At 38.4% G+C, this 17,407-nt stretch overlaps 1 protein-coding gene across 1 annotated transcript in view; it reads left to right on the plus strand.

Moving 5' to 3' along the window:
* Nucleotides 1–563: 563 nt before the first annotated feature.
* LOC126353946 (60S ribosomal protein L28) overlaps nucleotides 564–17,407 on the plus strand; it is a 21,696-nt gene continuing 4,852 nt past the window's right edge. The window contains exons 1-2 of the mRNA XM_050003240.1: nucleotides 564–801; nucleotides 4,697–4,793. Of these exons, the coding sequence (XP_049859197.1) occupies nucleotides 4,707–4,793 (87 nt within the window). The 5' untranslated portion in view covers nucleotides 564–801; nucleotides 4,697–4,706. The remainder of the gene's footprint in view (nucleotides 802–4,696; nucleotides 4,794–17,407) is intronic.

Consider the following 17,407-nt stretch of genomic DNA (forward strand, 5'->3'; position numbering starts at 1 on the left):
TAATGCAAGAAGTTTAGTTCTGTAATATCAGCTAGCACATGTAATCAATTTCTGTGGAAACGTGTGAAGTAGCTATATCTGCTTGGCAAGGACCTGTTCAGGGAATCAGCGTAAAACTCTTTTTTATGCTTTGTGATAATTTGGTGAAACTGACAAGCATTTCGAAGACGTCGTACTTGTCACTGCATATTTGACGTATTTTTCGAAATGGGGCCGTTTTTTCAAAACTGTAACGTAACACAACAATCTGTTTAATATGTTCCAGTGAATGAAAGGAGGACTCTCATAGAGAATCCCCCTTTAAGCGTCTCAAAGTGCATATACAATTATTACTCATGCATAGCCCTATTAAAATTCTTTTTTGTTAAAAGACTGCTTAAAAATGGTATCCGATGTATGACATATACAACTGCGAACTGAAAAAAATAAACCGTCCACACTAACATCGTGTGGCTGGTTCCTGAAGCTCTCTCAACATCCGAATGAAGAATATTGTCGAACCGTCAATATTTGACATCACACGTTCCTTACTGAGATTATTTTGAAGTCCATCAATACTGCTCATCAATATTTCCGGTACTGACAAGAAGCCAATATATGACCTCAGACGGTCAATGTATTGAGAGTTTGACAATATTGTTGATCGTCTATGAACTGGGGAAACACCAATTGAAGATCATTGGGACACGTCATTGCATTTCGTGTCGGTTGTGTTCTCTTTGGCCAAAGTGAATTTTGACCACCACTGCGATGTTGCGGCATAATTGTTCTTCCGTTTCCGTCAGGGAGTGTGGTGGTGAGGTAAGTATTTATGCATGTGGTCTATTTGTTATGTAGATACAAATTTTATAAGTAATTAGTTGTAAAGAAGCTTGGTTGTAATAGTACGTGATATATAAGTACATGTTATTTTTCATGTAATAGGGATTGTTGAGTCTATTAATCAAGTGTGTGTAAGTAGAATGCGGTAGCAATTTTTATACACGTGTGTGAAATATTTTGTTACACATTGCTCTACTTATTTGTTTTACTCGGAGGTGGCACAAAGTGTGTTCGTATCTTATCATTTATACTGTAGCTTTGCAATCTATCGTCTTAATTTTATTCATAGTTTTGGTGTGCACTTTTTGGTGTTGTATTTGTTCGAAAGCCTCTGGTTGCAGGTACTGTTGACACTTTTCAGTTGCTTTAGTTGGTATATTTGTGAACGTAAGTTCCTCTTACGTGTAGCCCTTCGTCGTGTTGTTAATTATATATTAACCGACGATCCGCTCCCCCCCCCCCCCCCCCCTCGTGTTAATTATATCTTAACCGACTCTCCGATCCCCTCCTCCCCCCGCCCTAATAATTACTTATGTACTTACCTTATTGTCCTCATATTATTTCTCTTATGCTTATTCATCATCATTGGGGTGGTAAAACAGTCTATTGAACATCAGTAGACTCTTGCAGTAATTTAAAATTTCTGTAATCAGGTTAGTGCAGGCTCATGGTGTGACATCTGTTAATTCATGATTATTAAAAGATTATAATGGGTGTAATTTTAAAAACCTTGTGGTCTAGGTTTTGATCGGTAAATATCGGAAATTGTTTAAAATCTTGTTGTTGCGGTTTACAGGCTTTCTGTTTAAACCGACTTGAGAATCACAGCAAAGCATAGCATTAATTTCGAAATTTTATAATTTATTAATATTTTTTTTCGAATACAGCCTATGTAATGCAGTGTTCCTGATTATACGAAACAGATTAACTAATCAAAGATTGTTTGTATTATTGAACATGAGCCCCTCTCTGTGGATGATTACGCGCGCTGAATGGAAATATCCATATGACGCTATTTTCTAACAGAGTGCCAATATCCACTGGTGGAAAATTATTGCTGGTGGCTAGTGCTATCAGATATGTTTTCTGTAGGATGCCAGAAAGTGTATAGTAAATGTAAACGTGTTTCTGCTGCGATTAGAACCTTTCCATTTCTGTTAATTAGTCCCAATTTTCTTATTCAATGCATGAATTACCTCGTAGAGTGTTGAATGTGTTGAAAACTGTATAATGTCCAGTAGATGCAGTATGGTAAATTCTTAACGTCACCTTGCCTGATATGGTGCTCCATTTACCAGACTGTTATGGATTTTCAAAACAGTAGCCTGCAGTGCATAAGTTTTATAGTGTAAATAGTTTGTTACTTTTCCACCCCACCCCGCTAAACATACACTTCAATTTCAAAAAAATTGTTCAGTAGCCTCTCGACGCATGCATGTAGCTGTACTTGTGATCAGTGTTTTTACATTTTTTGTTCAAAAATTGTGGCTGGTTGGTGTATAGTTATTCACACACACATACACACGACGCCATCAAACACAAGATGACATCTACAAATTCAACAAAATCATGATCTCCGCACTGGAATGTCACACACAACACTAACATCAGGGCTCAAAGCAGACGGGTGGAATCGGACACTTCTGTTGAGCCATGGTATATTTGGCAGCTACAGTGTGTGAAAGTAATCCTTGCCGAACTGGCTACAGTATTAGTCTTAACTGCACAATGAGTTCTTGGAATAAATTGTTCTGAATATAAATTTGAAAATATGCAGTAGATGAACAGTATTTTCTTCTTTCTTCATTTGAACTAAACAGTTGTGTAATGGAAATGAAATCAGAAGTGTGTTCAGATTTAAATTGTCTTTGTCTGATGCTGTAGAAAAGAACTGTGGTTGTCATTGGTATTATGTGGGAATAAAGACATTTTCATATGGCTGTTGTGTGAAGGAAATATGGAGGTTTAACATGCTGTACTATAGGCTGAGATAAGTGAAGTTTGAATAACTTTTCTTGTGAGGAAAAGCTTTGTTTCTGTTGTGAGATCTGTGTGCCTGGAAAAATCTGTGCTGTTGTTGCTCTGGACCCATATATGTTATGATTTTATATTTTTGAGTGAATTTGTTGGCTGGACTCTTCAGAAGTTTCTCTATATACCTCTTACCACCTGTTTATCAAGTAACTGCAGCTCACACCTCTGTGATTTCCCATTCTGTGAAAGAAACTGGCTTTCCTTATTGCAGTGTAAGATTTTAATGTATACCCTGTACCTCTATAGCTTCATTTTACATGAACAGTTGGGTATGTAATATGCACCAGAAAATGTGGTGTTCTCCATGTTATTTTGCAATTCCCATTAGTGTTGTAATTGCCTGGTTAAGTGAGTTGGAGTAAATTAACTGCCTACCCATTATAATATAACCATGTCTAATAAAGGCAATGTGGTGTCCAGAGCACCCTTCAAATTGATGACAGCATCACTTTTTTTGTATATGTTCATGAACTGAACTTGCCTTATTAATCTAATTTTCATGGCAATACAACCCTGCATCGGTCTTTGCCTCTTAAAGTTTAATATATTTTGCTCTCTAGTGCAGCTCTCTGCCTTCTTCAAAGCTCTAAGAGATTTTATGTCTCTTTCCTTTTTGTGTCAAATTCTTTTGTGGCATTTGTTTTCTTCCAGGTGGCAGTCATTCAGAAACATTAGTTCGTCCAATGTCCATGCTAGTCTTCTCCCACTTTTTATTAGTCTTAAAAAAATGTCATTTTGTATTAAGTGATCCAGCTCATTGTTCTAGAACTCCAGAAATCATTGTTATCCTGAACTTCACATATATCTTGTGCAGAACCCAGCATTAAAATATCCTGAGCTGCTGTTCATCAGTCCTTGTCAATGTTTAACATCTGTAGGTTACAACTGGCCTGATTATGACCATGTAAAATTGAAGTTTGTCTAACAACCTAGTAAATACCAAAAAGTTAAATGTGCAGAAATATCTATTACTGCTTATGTAACATTTTTGATTGACATGGGATTTGCCCTGTTAAGATTAGATCCCAGTCATCTCTGCATATGTTAAAAATTGAAACCAGCAGCTGATAGTTAATCCAAATTATTTTACTTTGTGGTGAAATTCACTTACTTGGTCTTCATTTCATTAATAACAAGAACTGGATAGGGTGAGTTCTCTCAGCACTTATTGTCTCTAGTGAAACTCCTCTAATATTGCTACATCAGCATGTGCACATTTGTGGGTTGACTTGACATTTACTGAATTTGCCATTCACCTGTGCTGCAGCTCCGGATCAGCTAATGTTGTTTGTATAAGGGGAAACATACATAGATGGTATATTAAGTACTAGCAAATAATTTAGCTTTTCTGCCCTATCAAGACTGTTGAAGGCCGACTTGAAGTGTACATAGAGGTTATGAAGATGAATATTATACTCGTACACTTTAATGTATTTGCCTCAACACAAATATGTGATCTGTTATTGACCTATTAGGCCGAAATCCACCCTGAAATTCTCCCAGAATCTTTCGTGTATGAAACTAGCCTGTTGTTAACATTAGGGAGAATTGTACCGGTTACAATAAGCAAGGCAATTCCTCTTTTTAACTTCACTGTACTGCATTTGTATTGTGGAACTGTTTCTTTGGGGAAGCTTAAATCTCCTGCCTGAATGTATTTACATTTGACCTTCATAACTCATGTACCAGAAATATTCATGTAATTTAAAATTTCAAAGTATTGACACTCAAAATAGAACATTTGTGTTGAAGAAAATTTCTGTTGCCAGCTTAATTGTGAAATGACTGCATATTACCTGTTATAACATTCTGAACACTTTAAACTTAAAATTCTTTTCAGGTGAAGTAAAATGTCTTCTCATTTATCATGGATGATCATCCGGAACAACAATGCGTATCTCCTGAAGAAAAGGAACATCAACAAACCATTCAGTACGGTTAGTGATTGGTATTTACTGTAATATAAATTGTTTGAAACAGACTACACCAATGTTTCTTAAAACAATCTTTGAATACTAATTTATTACTGTAAGGATTATTTCTGCTACTGTCATCAGTCATAGGCTTTTTTTTAAAAAAAAAACTTTCAAAAGTTCTTTTAGTTAACTTCTGAATATTTGATTTTCTTATTGAGGATCTTTCAAGATTCTGGAGATATGTGAATATCAAGAGCTTAGAAAATTGGAGCTAAGCAAAGAAGGGAATACTGAAAGAAGTATGTTAAACAAAAGAAACTTGGTGTTACAGAAAGGGAAGAGGTAATGTGTCATTTGAAGTGATAGTGAGAATTTGGTGGGACATGGAAAGATGTTTGTTGAAACTAGGCACCTGGTAATGATGATATTCCCAGAGAATTGTTGAAATTCTTGACAAAGTCAGCCATGACAACTATTCCATCTGTTTGCAAAATGAGTGTCAGATTTCAATAATGGAATAATTCCAATTCCACAAATGGTAGGTGCTGATTGTTACTTAACTATCAGTTTGTCGGGTATTGGTTCAGTTCTACATAGAGTATATGAAAAAATGTGAATCTAGTAACTGTAGTGTATTGTAGATCTCTACAGAAGACAAATGTTCCTAATGATTGGTAAAAAAGCACAAGTTTTTCCAGTTTCCAAGGAGGAGCATTGAACAGGTGCACAAAACTATAGGCTAATATCTCTTGATGAGTGTTGCGGAATTTTGAAACATATTTTAGCTTGTGTGTTAAGTTTCTGGAGGCTGAAAATATCATTTTTAGAAATGAACATAGTCTTGGAAAATAATTGTGTGAAACCCAGTTTGCTCTGATTGCCCACAAGACTCAGAAAGCAATTGATAGTCACACAGGTAGACACTGGTTTCATTGATTACAGGAAGTCATTCAATAAAATTAAACACTGCTGCCTAATGAACAAAATGTGTACAGAATATTAGATGAATGGTGTGACTGAACACTTTTTAGCAAACAGAACACAGTATTTCATTCTCAAAGGAGAGAGGCCTTCAGAGTTGAAAGTATAGCTCTGGTAGTTTCCCAACAGTGTCACAGCGCCATTACATTTCACAATATATGTAAATTACCTTAAAGGTAATGCTGGAAGTTCCACGAGTCTTTTTGCAGATGATCCTGTTCGTACACACACATCAGTACTGGAGGCTTGATGATTGGAGTGGCAATTAATCTTAAGTATAAATAAATAACATTTTCATCATAGGCAGGACCCTTCATTGTACAATTACCCAATTGCGTAAAAATCACTGGAAGCAGTTACTTCCACAAAATATGTAGGGGTATGTATATGGAGTAATCGAAAGTGGAATGACCACATAAAATTACTTGTGGGCAGGACAGATGGCAGACTGACATTCATTGGAGGAATCCTCAGGAAATAGTCAATCAACAAAGGAGGTAGCCTACAAAACACTTGTTTAATACTTCGAATATTGATTGTCAATCAGGGATCTGTACCATACCAGATTGATACAGAACAGAGAAGATCCAAAGAGCAGGTCACATTTCATTACAGGTTCGTTGGTGAGCACAAAAGCATCACAGAGCCGATTCCAGTGATACATGCTGCAAGTTTCCTTTAATTTACATCTATGGCCACAAACTTTTTGTTAACAGTTTACAGGTTTCAGTCTATAATGACCATCATCAAATCTGTTTTATAAAAACAGTCCTGATGTACTGAAGCTATAGTGGCATTGTCAAATGTGTAAATGGAATTGACTATGCCGCTATGACTTCAATACATTAGGACTTTGTTTTTATAAAACAGATCTGATGACGGTCATTATAGACTGAAACCGGTAATCTGTTAACAAAAAGTTTGTGACCATAGATGCAAATTAAATAAAACTTATTGTATATACAGGTCACTGTTTTATTTGCGACAGTGTCGCAGCTTGAGACCTGTTGCAAGGACTACCTTATGCTTCACAGTGTGATCTATTATTGAAGTTCCAAGGTCATATGTTTCGGGAAGTGTCAGAAGAATAGGGGAAGTGTCACTGATACACAAAGCATCCTCTGCCACACACTGAGATGGCTTGTAGAGGAAGTAGTGTAGGTAACGGATAATTATTATTTCTGTGATCTGATGGTATGTATGCTGTATTTTTATTTTATGTACTTCACATATGAAATAATCACAATACTTCAGACATACATTTCTTTGTATTTGTCAGCACATTAACTTCTGTGAAAAAATTCGGATTGGTGCATACATTAGTAGCATTTTTTTCATAAGTTTATTAAACACCTAAGATACACTTAAGATATTTTAGTCATCAATCATACAGGATGGAGAAAAGTCGTGAAATTTTAACTCTGGATAGCTTATGCCAGTAGGAACCAAAATTACTTATGTTGTGTAGGTTGACAGTGCACCATTTTCAAACTACAGGAACTTGGTGCCAAAGGCTCCAATTGGCCATGGGATTGCTCTGTTGCCATTAGTTTGTTGATAGCAGCTCTACGGTTGTTGGTTCACACAAACGTCCCTTACTCAGTCACTGCCCTGATGTGATAAGCACACATTCTGATAGGTCTTGTTTTTTGTCCCATGATGACCTTAGTGACAGTGACCACTTTCTGGTGATAATCATTACCCTGCTGCCACCAGGCAGACCCCTACTTTGGGCATTCTGCAGGGCCAATTGGTCTTCATATATGTCTGCTGTCCACTTTGACACTGCAAGGCATCTGTGCCACTATTATTCATGCTGCTGGTATTGCTGTCCCTATCAACCGGTACTGTGGTGGACCAAGGAAGATGTAGTTGCTGTCAAGGACTGCTGACAGGTGCTGCAGTGATTTGACAGCCTTCACTGGCCACCTTGCTCACGTTTAAGTGTCCCCGTGTTAGGGCTCATTACCTTATTAAGCGGAGTAAAAAGGAATGCTGGGAGTGCAATGTTTCCTCCCTGGGACGTATGCCTCTTCATCGCAGGTATGGTCCAAACTCCTTAACCTTCTGGGCTGCCAGCAACAGTAGACTGTTCAGGGCCTAAAACTCCAGGGTGCCCTGTGCACTGATCCATTGGTCTTTGTGGAACACCTCGCGACACACTTTGCGGTGGCATCATCCTCTTCCTACATTAATACCTTTCTCCAGCAGAAATGCAGAGTTGAACAGACCCCCGTTTCATCCCATACCATGTTAAACCCAAGAATGCATCCTTCACTGAGTGGGAATTCTTGCAGGCTCTTAGCACTTAAATAGACAAAGGCCTATTCTGTATTTTTCCACCATTTTGCCGATTGGTTCGGTACTCCAGTGCACTGAAAAGTATTGTTTTCGAAGGAGAGCCCCAACATTATTCTGTAAGCATTTCGTAAGAATGCCGAACGGTCCTAGGGAACTGAAACGCTATTGTTAGTTCTCTGCGTGCCAACCAGTCAAAAGTAATCTGCCTCGAGACACGTGCATGTGCACTGCAGCGTGACAGTGGCACGAATTCAAAGCGGCTAGCTGCTGACACAGGCATGCTATTCTTCACAGTACCAAAATGTGTGATTTAATGCTGTGCAAATTTCACTGACCACGTGCTTCCATGAATGCATGATAACGATGTAATATTGACAGTGTTCTTGAAAATGTCAATATTGTCATTTTATTCTCATTCACATCATCTTGTTTTGGATTTTCTGTTTTGTGATAGGACTTAAGAATGGAGTGTAGTACCACATTGTACAAATACCTTTATAGAAACTCTAAGAATTCATCATTTTTCTGTTTTTTTTTGTCGTTCCGTGGTTGTTTCAAAATTCATGGAGGTCTTGTTCGTCTATGCAACTAATTAGAAGGCAGTTTCTTTATTGCTATCTTATTGTGAAGATGCTTCACAAATAAAAAAAGCGAAATGCTTATGACAATAAACTGCCTTCAGTTAGTTGCATAGGTGGAACACATCTCCACGAACCAGAAAAATTGTTAGTGTCAAAGAATTAAGAACATACACTGAATGTGGTTGTACCCCACTCCTAGAAATTCAGATGATTAAGTAGCCTACTTCCCCATATGATATATTATTGATTTGGTCGTAAAAACAAAATTGAAAAGTCTTTTTGAGAGTGTGTGGCGAGTGCGGTTATAGAAGTTCATTGTAGTTTATAACTTGCATCTGATGAATCAGAATGTTTCATATATGGTATAGTCTAAAATATTGTGGTGGGAATCTTTAATCTTTGTCTACTGTTAAGGATTCGTTTACTGTTGTTAAGGATTTGATCTTAAATACTTGACAGGCCAAAGTATAAAGACGATTGCTGCTAGTTTCATTCACAGTAATTTTAAGTTGTGCTCTTAGATTCCTGCCTGACCTCACACTTGGAAATTGCTACATTTTCAGAAAGAAATTGCGATTTTTGACTGGAAAAAGTATGTCACTGTCAGTTATTTCACACCCAGCAGTTTCTTCTTTCTTTTCTGAAACATAATGGAAGTCGAGAAATGACTCTCATTACTGAGAAAGTGCGCTCTTACCTGTAAATAACGAATATATCAGAAAATGCTTTACTTTGACAGTTAATGAAGTCTCAGAATGTGTTATAAACACAAAGAGGAGAAAAAATGTTGATTCTCAGCGATATGTGAACCTATGGCTTTTGACACGGCACTTTGTTGCCTTACCCACTGTGCTACAACAACCTGCTTGTCTCCAGCACTTTATTCCGTGTATTTCCATTTGAGAGAGAGACAGACTGACTTTGTTGCTGAATGATGCGGACATAAGCCATATATGCACAAAATTTTGGAAGGTTTCCTTTATCAGGCTTAAAAAAATTCCTTCACATTGTTACATAAGTTTTAAACACATTTCAATAATCATTAAGTTAACCATTTGCGGAAAAAAGTACGCAAAGTTACTAGTAATTTCAGCTAGCACTCATGTGTACACGTAAAACGGATCCAACCTTTTGAAATTTAATGAATTTTTAAACAAGTAATTAACAGGTATTTAGTGAGAATATTGATTGAAACTGTTTGTCGTTCCCAATAACAATACAAATCATATTTCTAACAAAGGAAAAAGTCTATTATGTACTCACTTTTCACCTGGTTGTATCCTGGAGATTCTTCAGTAACCTGAGAGATCTGGGAAAAACCTGGGATATATTTTAAATTCAGGAATTTTTCATTGCTTTAGTATTCAGTTAAATTTTTGTAATTTTGACTGGTAAGAACCAATACTCTAACAAAGGATATTACTGTATCCCACTACTGCAGAATAATACTTCAACAATAAAACATAGAGAGAAAAACGAAAATAACTTAAATTGCAAACAAAATGCGCCTTATATGACACACACACACACACACACACACACACACACAGTGCTCATGCAAGCGTCTGCCAATTGAAACTTCTCAAAGGCTTTAGGAAGACTATGCACTGCTTCATAACAACAGATTGCTTCCAATGAGCGTGAAGTCGCAACTGCATTAGATTTGTTTTAGCAGTTAAGCTCGGGCTCATGCGCATGCACAGTTGAGTCACGTTTGAGCAGTAGATTCTCCTGATTCTGGCAACAGGAATGTGGATGTTGGCTGGGCAAGTAGTCGCAGCTAGATGCTACTGCAAGAAGGGGGCACCAAATTCATATTCTTAAGGAAAAAAACTTTTTGACAAAGAACCTAGCATCCAGCACATGTTTATCTATCAATTATTCATATGATTTTGAAACACTTCCCTATTGGTTTTTGAACATTTTTGAATATATTTGAAGTTGATTTCTGAATGAATCATCAGTTGACTTTTGAATGTATGCATAGTGTACGTGATGTCTGTCAGGAGAAACCTCGTCGCATTTAGAACTAAACTTTCCTCAGACAAAAGGGGATGGGGCTATACGAGCTGAGGGAGTAAAGCCGAACGGATGAAAGCCAATCGCTGTCTATGTGGTTGATTGGGTTTGCGAATGATCAGCGTGGTTATAATTACTAGGGAAATCCATGGATTCAGACTACCAGGATGGAAATAAACGACTGACAGGAGTAACAGGTGAAAAAGATCTTCTCAGTGTATCAAAGAAAATGAAAATTTGTCAATTTTTGACTAGATCGCTACACTATTAAGGACCAGTAGTACAGTCCCCGGCTAGCAGCTGCATAAGTTCTATCCTGGAAGTAGTGCGGAAAACATGTTGTTTGAACACGTAATAATGCCTAACCGGAAAATAGTCGCAGGATTCTGGCAGGGTTAATGAAGTTCATCGGCGAACAAATTTTTTACAGTGGCAGCAACAGCTGCAGAATTGATGACAAGGAGAAGAAATGGGGACATCACACAAATTATAGCAGAATAAGATGATTCCAAATTTACATAAAAATTTTGTAATACTATTATTCGATCTCTTGCTTGAGAAGCTGGTGTGTATGAATGATATGTGAAACTATTTCCTAAGTTGATGATGGTAATTACTGGATTATATTCTGTCGTGTTATAAAAATGGCCATTTGTGCCAAAAGTCTCGTTTATTTGGTGTTACAAAATTGCTGCCATATTAGAAAGGCCTATTTTGTTTTATCTAGCAGACAGTGACAAAGTAGACGTAATTAGATTGTGAAACCACAAGAGTCTTGGGTATTATTTGTATTAACAGCTTTTTCAGTATTAGATTGACATTTCGATTATTCATGTAGCAAAACATTTGACGAACTTTGAAGTAATATTCTTTTGAAGAAAAGGAAAGCACGCCATGTAAAGCTGTAGCAAGATTAAGAGAGGGAAAAAATGCTAGGAGCTAAGGTTTGAAGAAATGTGTAATTCCTTATATCTCGTCAGTATTAGTTGTATATATTGTATATTTAATTGTATGTCACACAAAACAGCAAGTTATTAACTAATAGGCAATAAATAGGTCAGATTTTCTAGAGAGTTCTTGTTCTCTCTCTATTACAAATAACCCTATCCACTATTAATTGCGAGATTTTTTTAGAGGGGGCAGGCTGTCAAACCAACCGACTGGGAACAGGAGAGGCACCACAGGACATCTCAATTTCCACTCTCCTGAATATAGTTTGGACGTGTGGTAGAAAAATGATTTATGAAGAGGTGTGGCACTGCATTTCGGCATACTTAAGACCACATAATGTCTTAAATTTCCTCGAATACATGTTTTATGTTTGACTTTGCAGAAAGATGCATGCTACCAGATTAACTTATTTTGAAAATTCAATTTTTTTAGTATTGGCCCGGTTTGCAAACATTGTAGATTCGGGACTGATGCGCTGAGCAGTCCTGAGTTAGTGAGTAGTCTCCACGTGACCCGTGTTTACATTTAGTGACTGCTGTTTCCAATTCGTTTACTCACATCAAATCAAAACAAAAAGGATATCTGTGACCGAGAGCTATCAAGTGAATTAAAACACATTCACATAATTACGGAAGGCTGAAATATGTCATTAGTTTCATATTTTATTTTGCCGGTTGGTGTGCCCGAGCGGTTCTTGGTGCTTCAGTCTGGAACCATGCGACCACTACGGTTGCAGGTTCAAATCCTGCCTCGGGCAAGGATCTGAGAGATGTCCTTAGGTTAGTTCGGTTTAAGTAGTTCTAAGTTCTAGGGGACTGATGACCACAACAGCAGTTGAGTCCCATAGTGCTCAGAGCCATTTTTTAAATGTTATATCCACCTTTGGCAGTCAAGCATTAATCGCCTTGCAGAACAATGAAGTTATTTTGTCTGTTTGCTAAAGAAATTTGACTTCTGTTAACTTTTTTCGCAGAGGCAGTCAATGTATTTGAAACCAAATGTTTATTGCCACAGTACTGGCTAGTTTCAACTGTTCGCTGCATTTCAAGTGCATGTTTTCATTTTCTAGCAATATGGTATTATGCCATAGTAAAGAACCAAACATGATGTAATAGAGTACTGGTACTCCAAGAAAATTTACATCCCAAAAACCACACAGGAAAGCTTAATATCAGGTCAAGGTCTACTTCATTGGGAATCTGGATACATGAATGTGTCTTAAATGTGCACATTTTAATGTGGTTCAAGAAATTCTGATACTCTTGCAGTATCCCCTGATCTCTTCTTTCTTTTATGACATAATTTATGATCTTTCAGTGTTTACACGTACGTACGTACATACGGGCTTCCTACATCATGATAGCTACCCAAGCACGGTGTTGCCTGTTATCTGCACTCTTTGGCAATTGCTGAAATGAACCTACTTTTAACAGGTCGCGGGAAAATATTGCGAATTTTGGTTTGAAAGGCATTTCTTTCAAAGTAAATATCCTTTTACTTAAGTTGAGCTATGTGCAAGAATGTACCATGAATTTATTAAATCAGAGCGTTTGTCTCTCATTTAATAATCAACTCTTTCATGACGAGCCATTAAGAAGAATTTTGAACCTTGAAGGTCGGACATTGATGCCATTATTAAAAATCTTACTGGCTTATTTGTGTTGTGATATATCTTAGTGTGACACGTGCAAAAAAGATCAACACTATATGTGTAAGCTTAGCTGCTCTTGCAGCTTGGAGGTCAATATTATATGTGAAAGCTTTTCTTTTCTTGTAGCAACACTATGTATATTAAACTATTAATTTTCCCTGTTTGTGTTTATGCTACTTAACAGTGATGGTGCTGTTGGCTGACTACATCACGTGTCCTATGCTCAGAATATCAGCTGGCGAGATCACGTGACATGAGCTACGAACGGCGTACAAAAGTGCATCGAAATCTCGATTTCAATGATTTGGAAAGTAACATGCGGTGTTTGGTGGAATGGAGTATGCTTTCGTAATAACGAAAATACACAGCGTACATGTTGCTGCACATCAGATATTTCCAAAGCGGGTCTTTTTCTCTGAGTTTCATTTTCTAAAGTGGCGGGAAATTGTACGCCCGTGTATAAAACCATAACCATTCAAAGGATTGATAAAGGAAAATATACTGTGACCCAAGAGAAAGTGTATTTTTAACTGGGAAATATGGGGAAAATCCGGGAATTTTTTCCATGTCCATGTATACACCCTGGTAACACAATCACTAAATCTGGAGCTAAAACAGCTCAATATGTTTAAAATAACAAATTCCAGGTGTAAATAAACCAAACCAAACTGAAAGAGGGCCATGCCGAAATTCAAAACCTCCCTGTACAGTTGTTGAAAATCCGTCAGGAGGACCGATTGGTAAAAGGTCTCAGAAGCTTACTGAACAGGAACTTCGGATAAAGACCCGAAAATGTCACTAACTGAGGCTAACCTACTGCACCAATCGGTATACAGAATAGGGTCCAGGTTCCATCCACAACCAGATGATCACTTGGATGTTCCCCAGAGGCAACAGCTCCTCAGGGTTTTCAACCACATCTGGCTCACGGATGCTTTCCTGTCACAATGGTGAGACAGTATAGTTATCCTCGTCCTTCAGCCTGAGAAAAACCCGACGACTCTAGACAGTTACTGCCCAATTAGCTTGATGAATGTACTTTGTAAATTGCTCAAATGGATGGTCAGCTTCAAATCACATTGGGTATTCAAACCTTAATGCCTTTTGTCCCTGTCTGTGTGGCTTCTGGACAGGGCGATCTCCAACCGTTCTTTCTCCGATTGGAATCAGCTATCTGACAGGCTTTTACTCACCGCTGGCACCTTTTCGTCGTCTTTGACCTACATAAGGCACATGACATGGCTTTATGCCATCATTTTTAGTTACCTTCCATGGCTGGGGCTTCCATGGTCCCCTTCTGATTTTTATCTGAATATTTTTTTCTCACTGGCTTTTCTGGGTTCAAGTTGACACTTCACGCAGTGCCCCTGAGATCCAGGTGAACGGTATCCAACAGGGTTCTGTGCTTAGTGTCCCACTCTTCCTCATTGCCATCAATGGGCTTGTGACCTCTGTTGGGCCTCTGGTTACCCTGGCATTGTATGTCGATGATTTTTGCATCTGGTGCAGCTCCCACTCCGTAGGATCTGCTGAGCGCCAGCTCCAAGGCGCCATCCAACGGGCCTCTGTGTGGGCCACCGCCCATGGCTTCGTTTTCTCCCTCCAAAATGCAGTTTATGCATCTTTGTTGACCCACGGTACATCCCCAATCCAGAATTTTATTTAGCCAACCAGCTCCTCAATGTTGTAGTCCAATCCTGTTTCTTTGGCTTTCTTTTTGATAACAAGCTGACGTGGCTGCTTCACTTTAGCCTCCTCAAGAGTACATGTATGTGGAAATTTAATGCTCTCCGCTTTCTGGCCCACACATCTTGGAGTGCAGACCACTCCACTCTTCTCCATCATTACTGTGCTCTGGTCTTGTCCAGACTAGATTATGGTGGTCAGGTTTATGGCCCAGCAGCTTCTTCCGCTTTGAAACTCCTTGACCCTGTCCAGCATTGTGGGGTGTCTGGCTATTGGTGTGTTTCACACTAGTCCTGTTGATAGTCTCCCAGAAGTTGGGATTCACCATCTACACCTCCAACGAAGACAACTGTTTCTTACACAATTGCCATTCACAAATTTCCTGACCATCCTGTGTACCCTGTGCTCTTCAGCAACGAGGAATGTCTCCTAACACTCAATCATGGGTGGGATTGCTAGTTGGCATGCACCTCACTTACTGTTGAGATCTCAATCTCCACCCACTGGACTGCAACCTTTCTTTCATCCTGTAACCCCCTTTGATGGTGCCTAGGCCACAGATTAGGACCGATCTATTCCAGGGTCCTAGTCTTTGTTGCTTCTATGGTTTTTCTGGCATCTTTTATGTGCCTTCCTTACAGGGTGCCACCATCTTTTACACACGATGGTTCTAAGACAATCGATAAGGTGGGTCTCCTGGCTTTGAGCACCATTTATTGCCGGGACCATGTAGTGTTCAGTGTGTCTAGCCATTCACAGGACCCTCCTTTTTGTTTCTCAGGTTTCCCTCCACAGTGATTTAGTTTGTTCACACCATGAGCTGGCTGCAGGCTATCAACGGGTGTTACTCTCGTCACTCTTTGGTTTGCTACCCATGATCTCATTGTTCATACCCAGCTTGCCCATTGTTTCCTTGTGCGTAACGACCCAACCCCACAATGTGGCTGTGGAGGCAGACTATCGATATCTGACATATTGGTGTAATGTCCTCTTCTTTCGACCCTTTGTTAAATATAGATTTCCACAATTCCTTAAATTAAATGTTAGCAGACTCCTCATGGGTGGTTGGACTGGTCCTCAATTTACTCTGTGAAAGTGGTTATTTTTTCCAGATGTATGGTTCTGCTTTATTCTTGGAGCAGGGGCAGTTTGGTTGTGGCTCGGACTTTTTTAAAGTCTTCTCGGTCTGTGACTCCATGACTCTCCTCCTTTTCTCCAGTTTTTAGATTATCGCCTTTTATGTCTCTTCCTGTGTGTTTAATGTTTATTATTTTATAATTTGACTACCCTGACTGGATCTGTCTGCTTTTAGCAGACCCTCTTTCTCCTATGACTTAAACATTGTGGGACTGAGGACCTCGCCATTTGGTTTCATAACCCCTGTCAATTAATCGATGACATTTCTTGTGGATGTGCACAAGTCTTTGTACAGTGAGTTGTTGGTTTGGTTGGGCTCAGCCATTCTTTTCCTTATTTTCACATAAAGATAATTTGTCACCAATAATAATACTGGATAGGAATGGTTGTTTTTCACTAGCCAGTTGATGATGAGCAAGCAGAGATGCCTTGTGATTTGGCTTAGAGCATGTGGTACCCATACACCCAATCTTTTAACCTTTCCCATTGCATACAGATGTCGCACGATTGTGGGATGAGTCACATTTGCCGGTTCTTCAGTACATTTTGGAGATCATTGTGGATTAATGTGTTAGAATTACCTTTACCATCTCCCAAAAGTCTTCCTGAACATGGAGTGTCACTAATATCAAAACAATCCTCCTTAAAACAAGAAAACCATTTTCTTGGTGTGCTCTGTCCAGTGGCATTTTCTGCACACGTGCAATTGTTTGTGGCTGCATCTTCTGCTGTCGTCCCTCTATTGGACAGAAGAATGTTGAAAATGTTCAGATTTGTCTTCTCGGCACTCCACTTTTTAGTGTCCACAGCCCCACTCATTATCTCCATGTGATTACATGTAAAGTCAAAAAAAGAACTACAAGTAAAAAAATGACAATTGATAAATAAACAAAGCAACTCAACCACCACCATATGAAACAAAACACTAAAACTTTATGCACAAACCTAATTCCTTTTAAGAATGACAGAATTGTTGGATTTTTTCCCTAGTTGAGTTTTCAGAGGCAAGTAGTGTGAGATTTAAGTGGACAGTTAAATTTCTTCCCAGTCAAATTTGTCATTAAACTGTGCCTTCATCCTAAGTGTTTCAGTATCAGTTCCAGATTTTTCAGGTTCTGGTGAGCCATAAATTTTCTTGCTGAAATGTAAGAATGCTGCTGACTTTATTGTAAAAGACTTTCACTTTGTCATTGGAGGCATTATTGCTTATTTTGACATTAGTTTTTCCTTACTGTTCTTCATGTCTCAATGATTTCTGCTTTATCTAGATACCAGTCCTAATGGAAAGTAAGATGCTGTTGGCTTCACTTCACAACAAAGTACCTGAA

Source organism: Schistocerca gregaria, chromosome 1 (assembly GCF_023897955.1).
Source record: "Schistocerca gregaria isolate iqSchGreg1 chromosome 1, iqSchGreg1.2, whole genome shotgun sequence".
Lineage (NCBI taxonomy): Eukaryota > Metazoa > Arthropoda > Insecta > Orthoptera > Acrididae > Schistocerca > Schistocerca gregaria.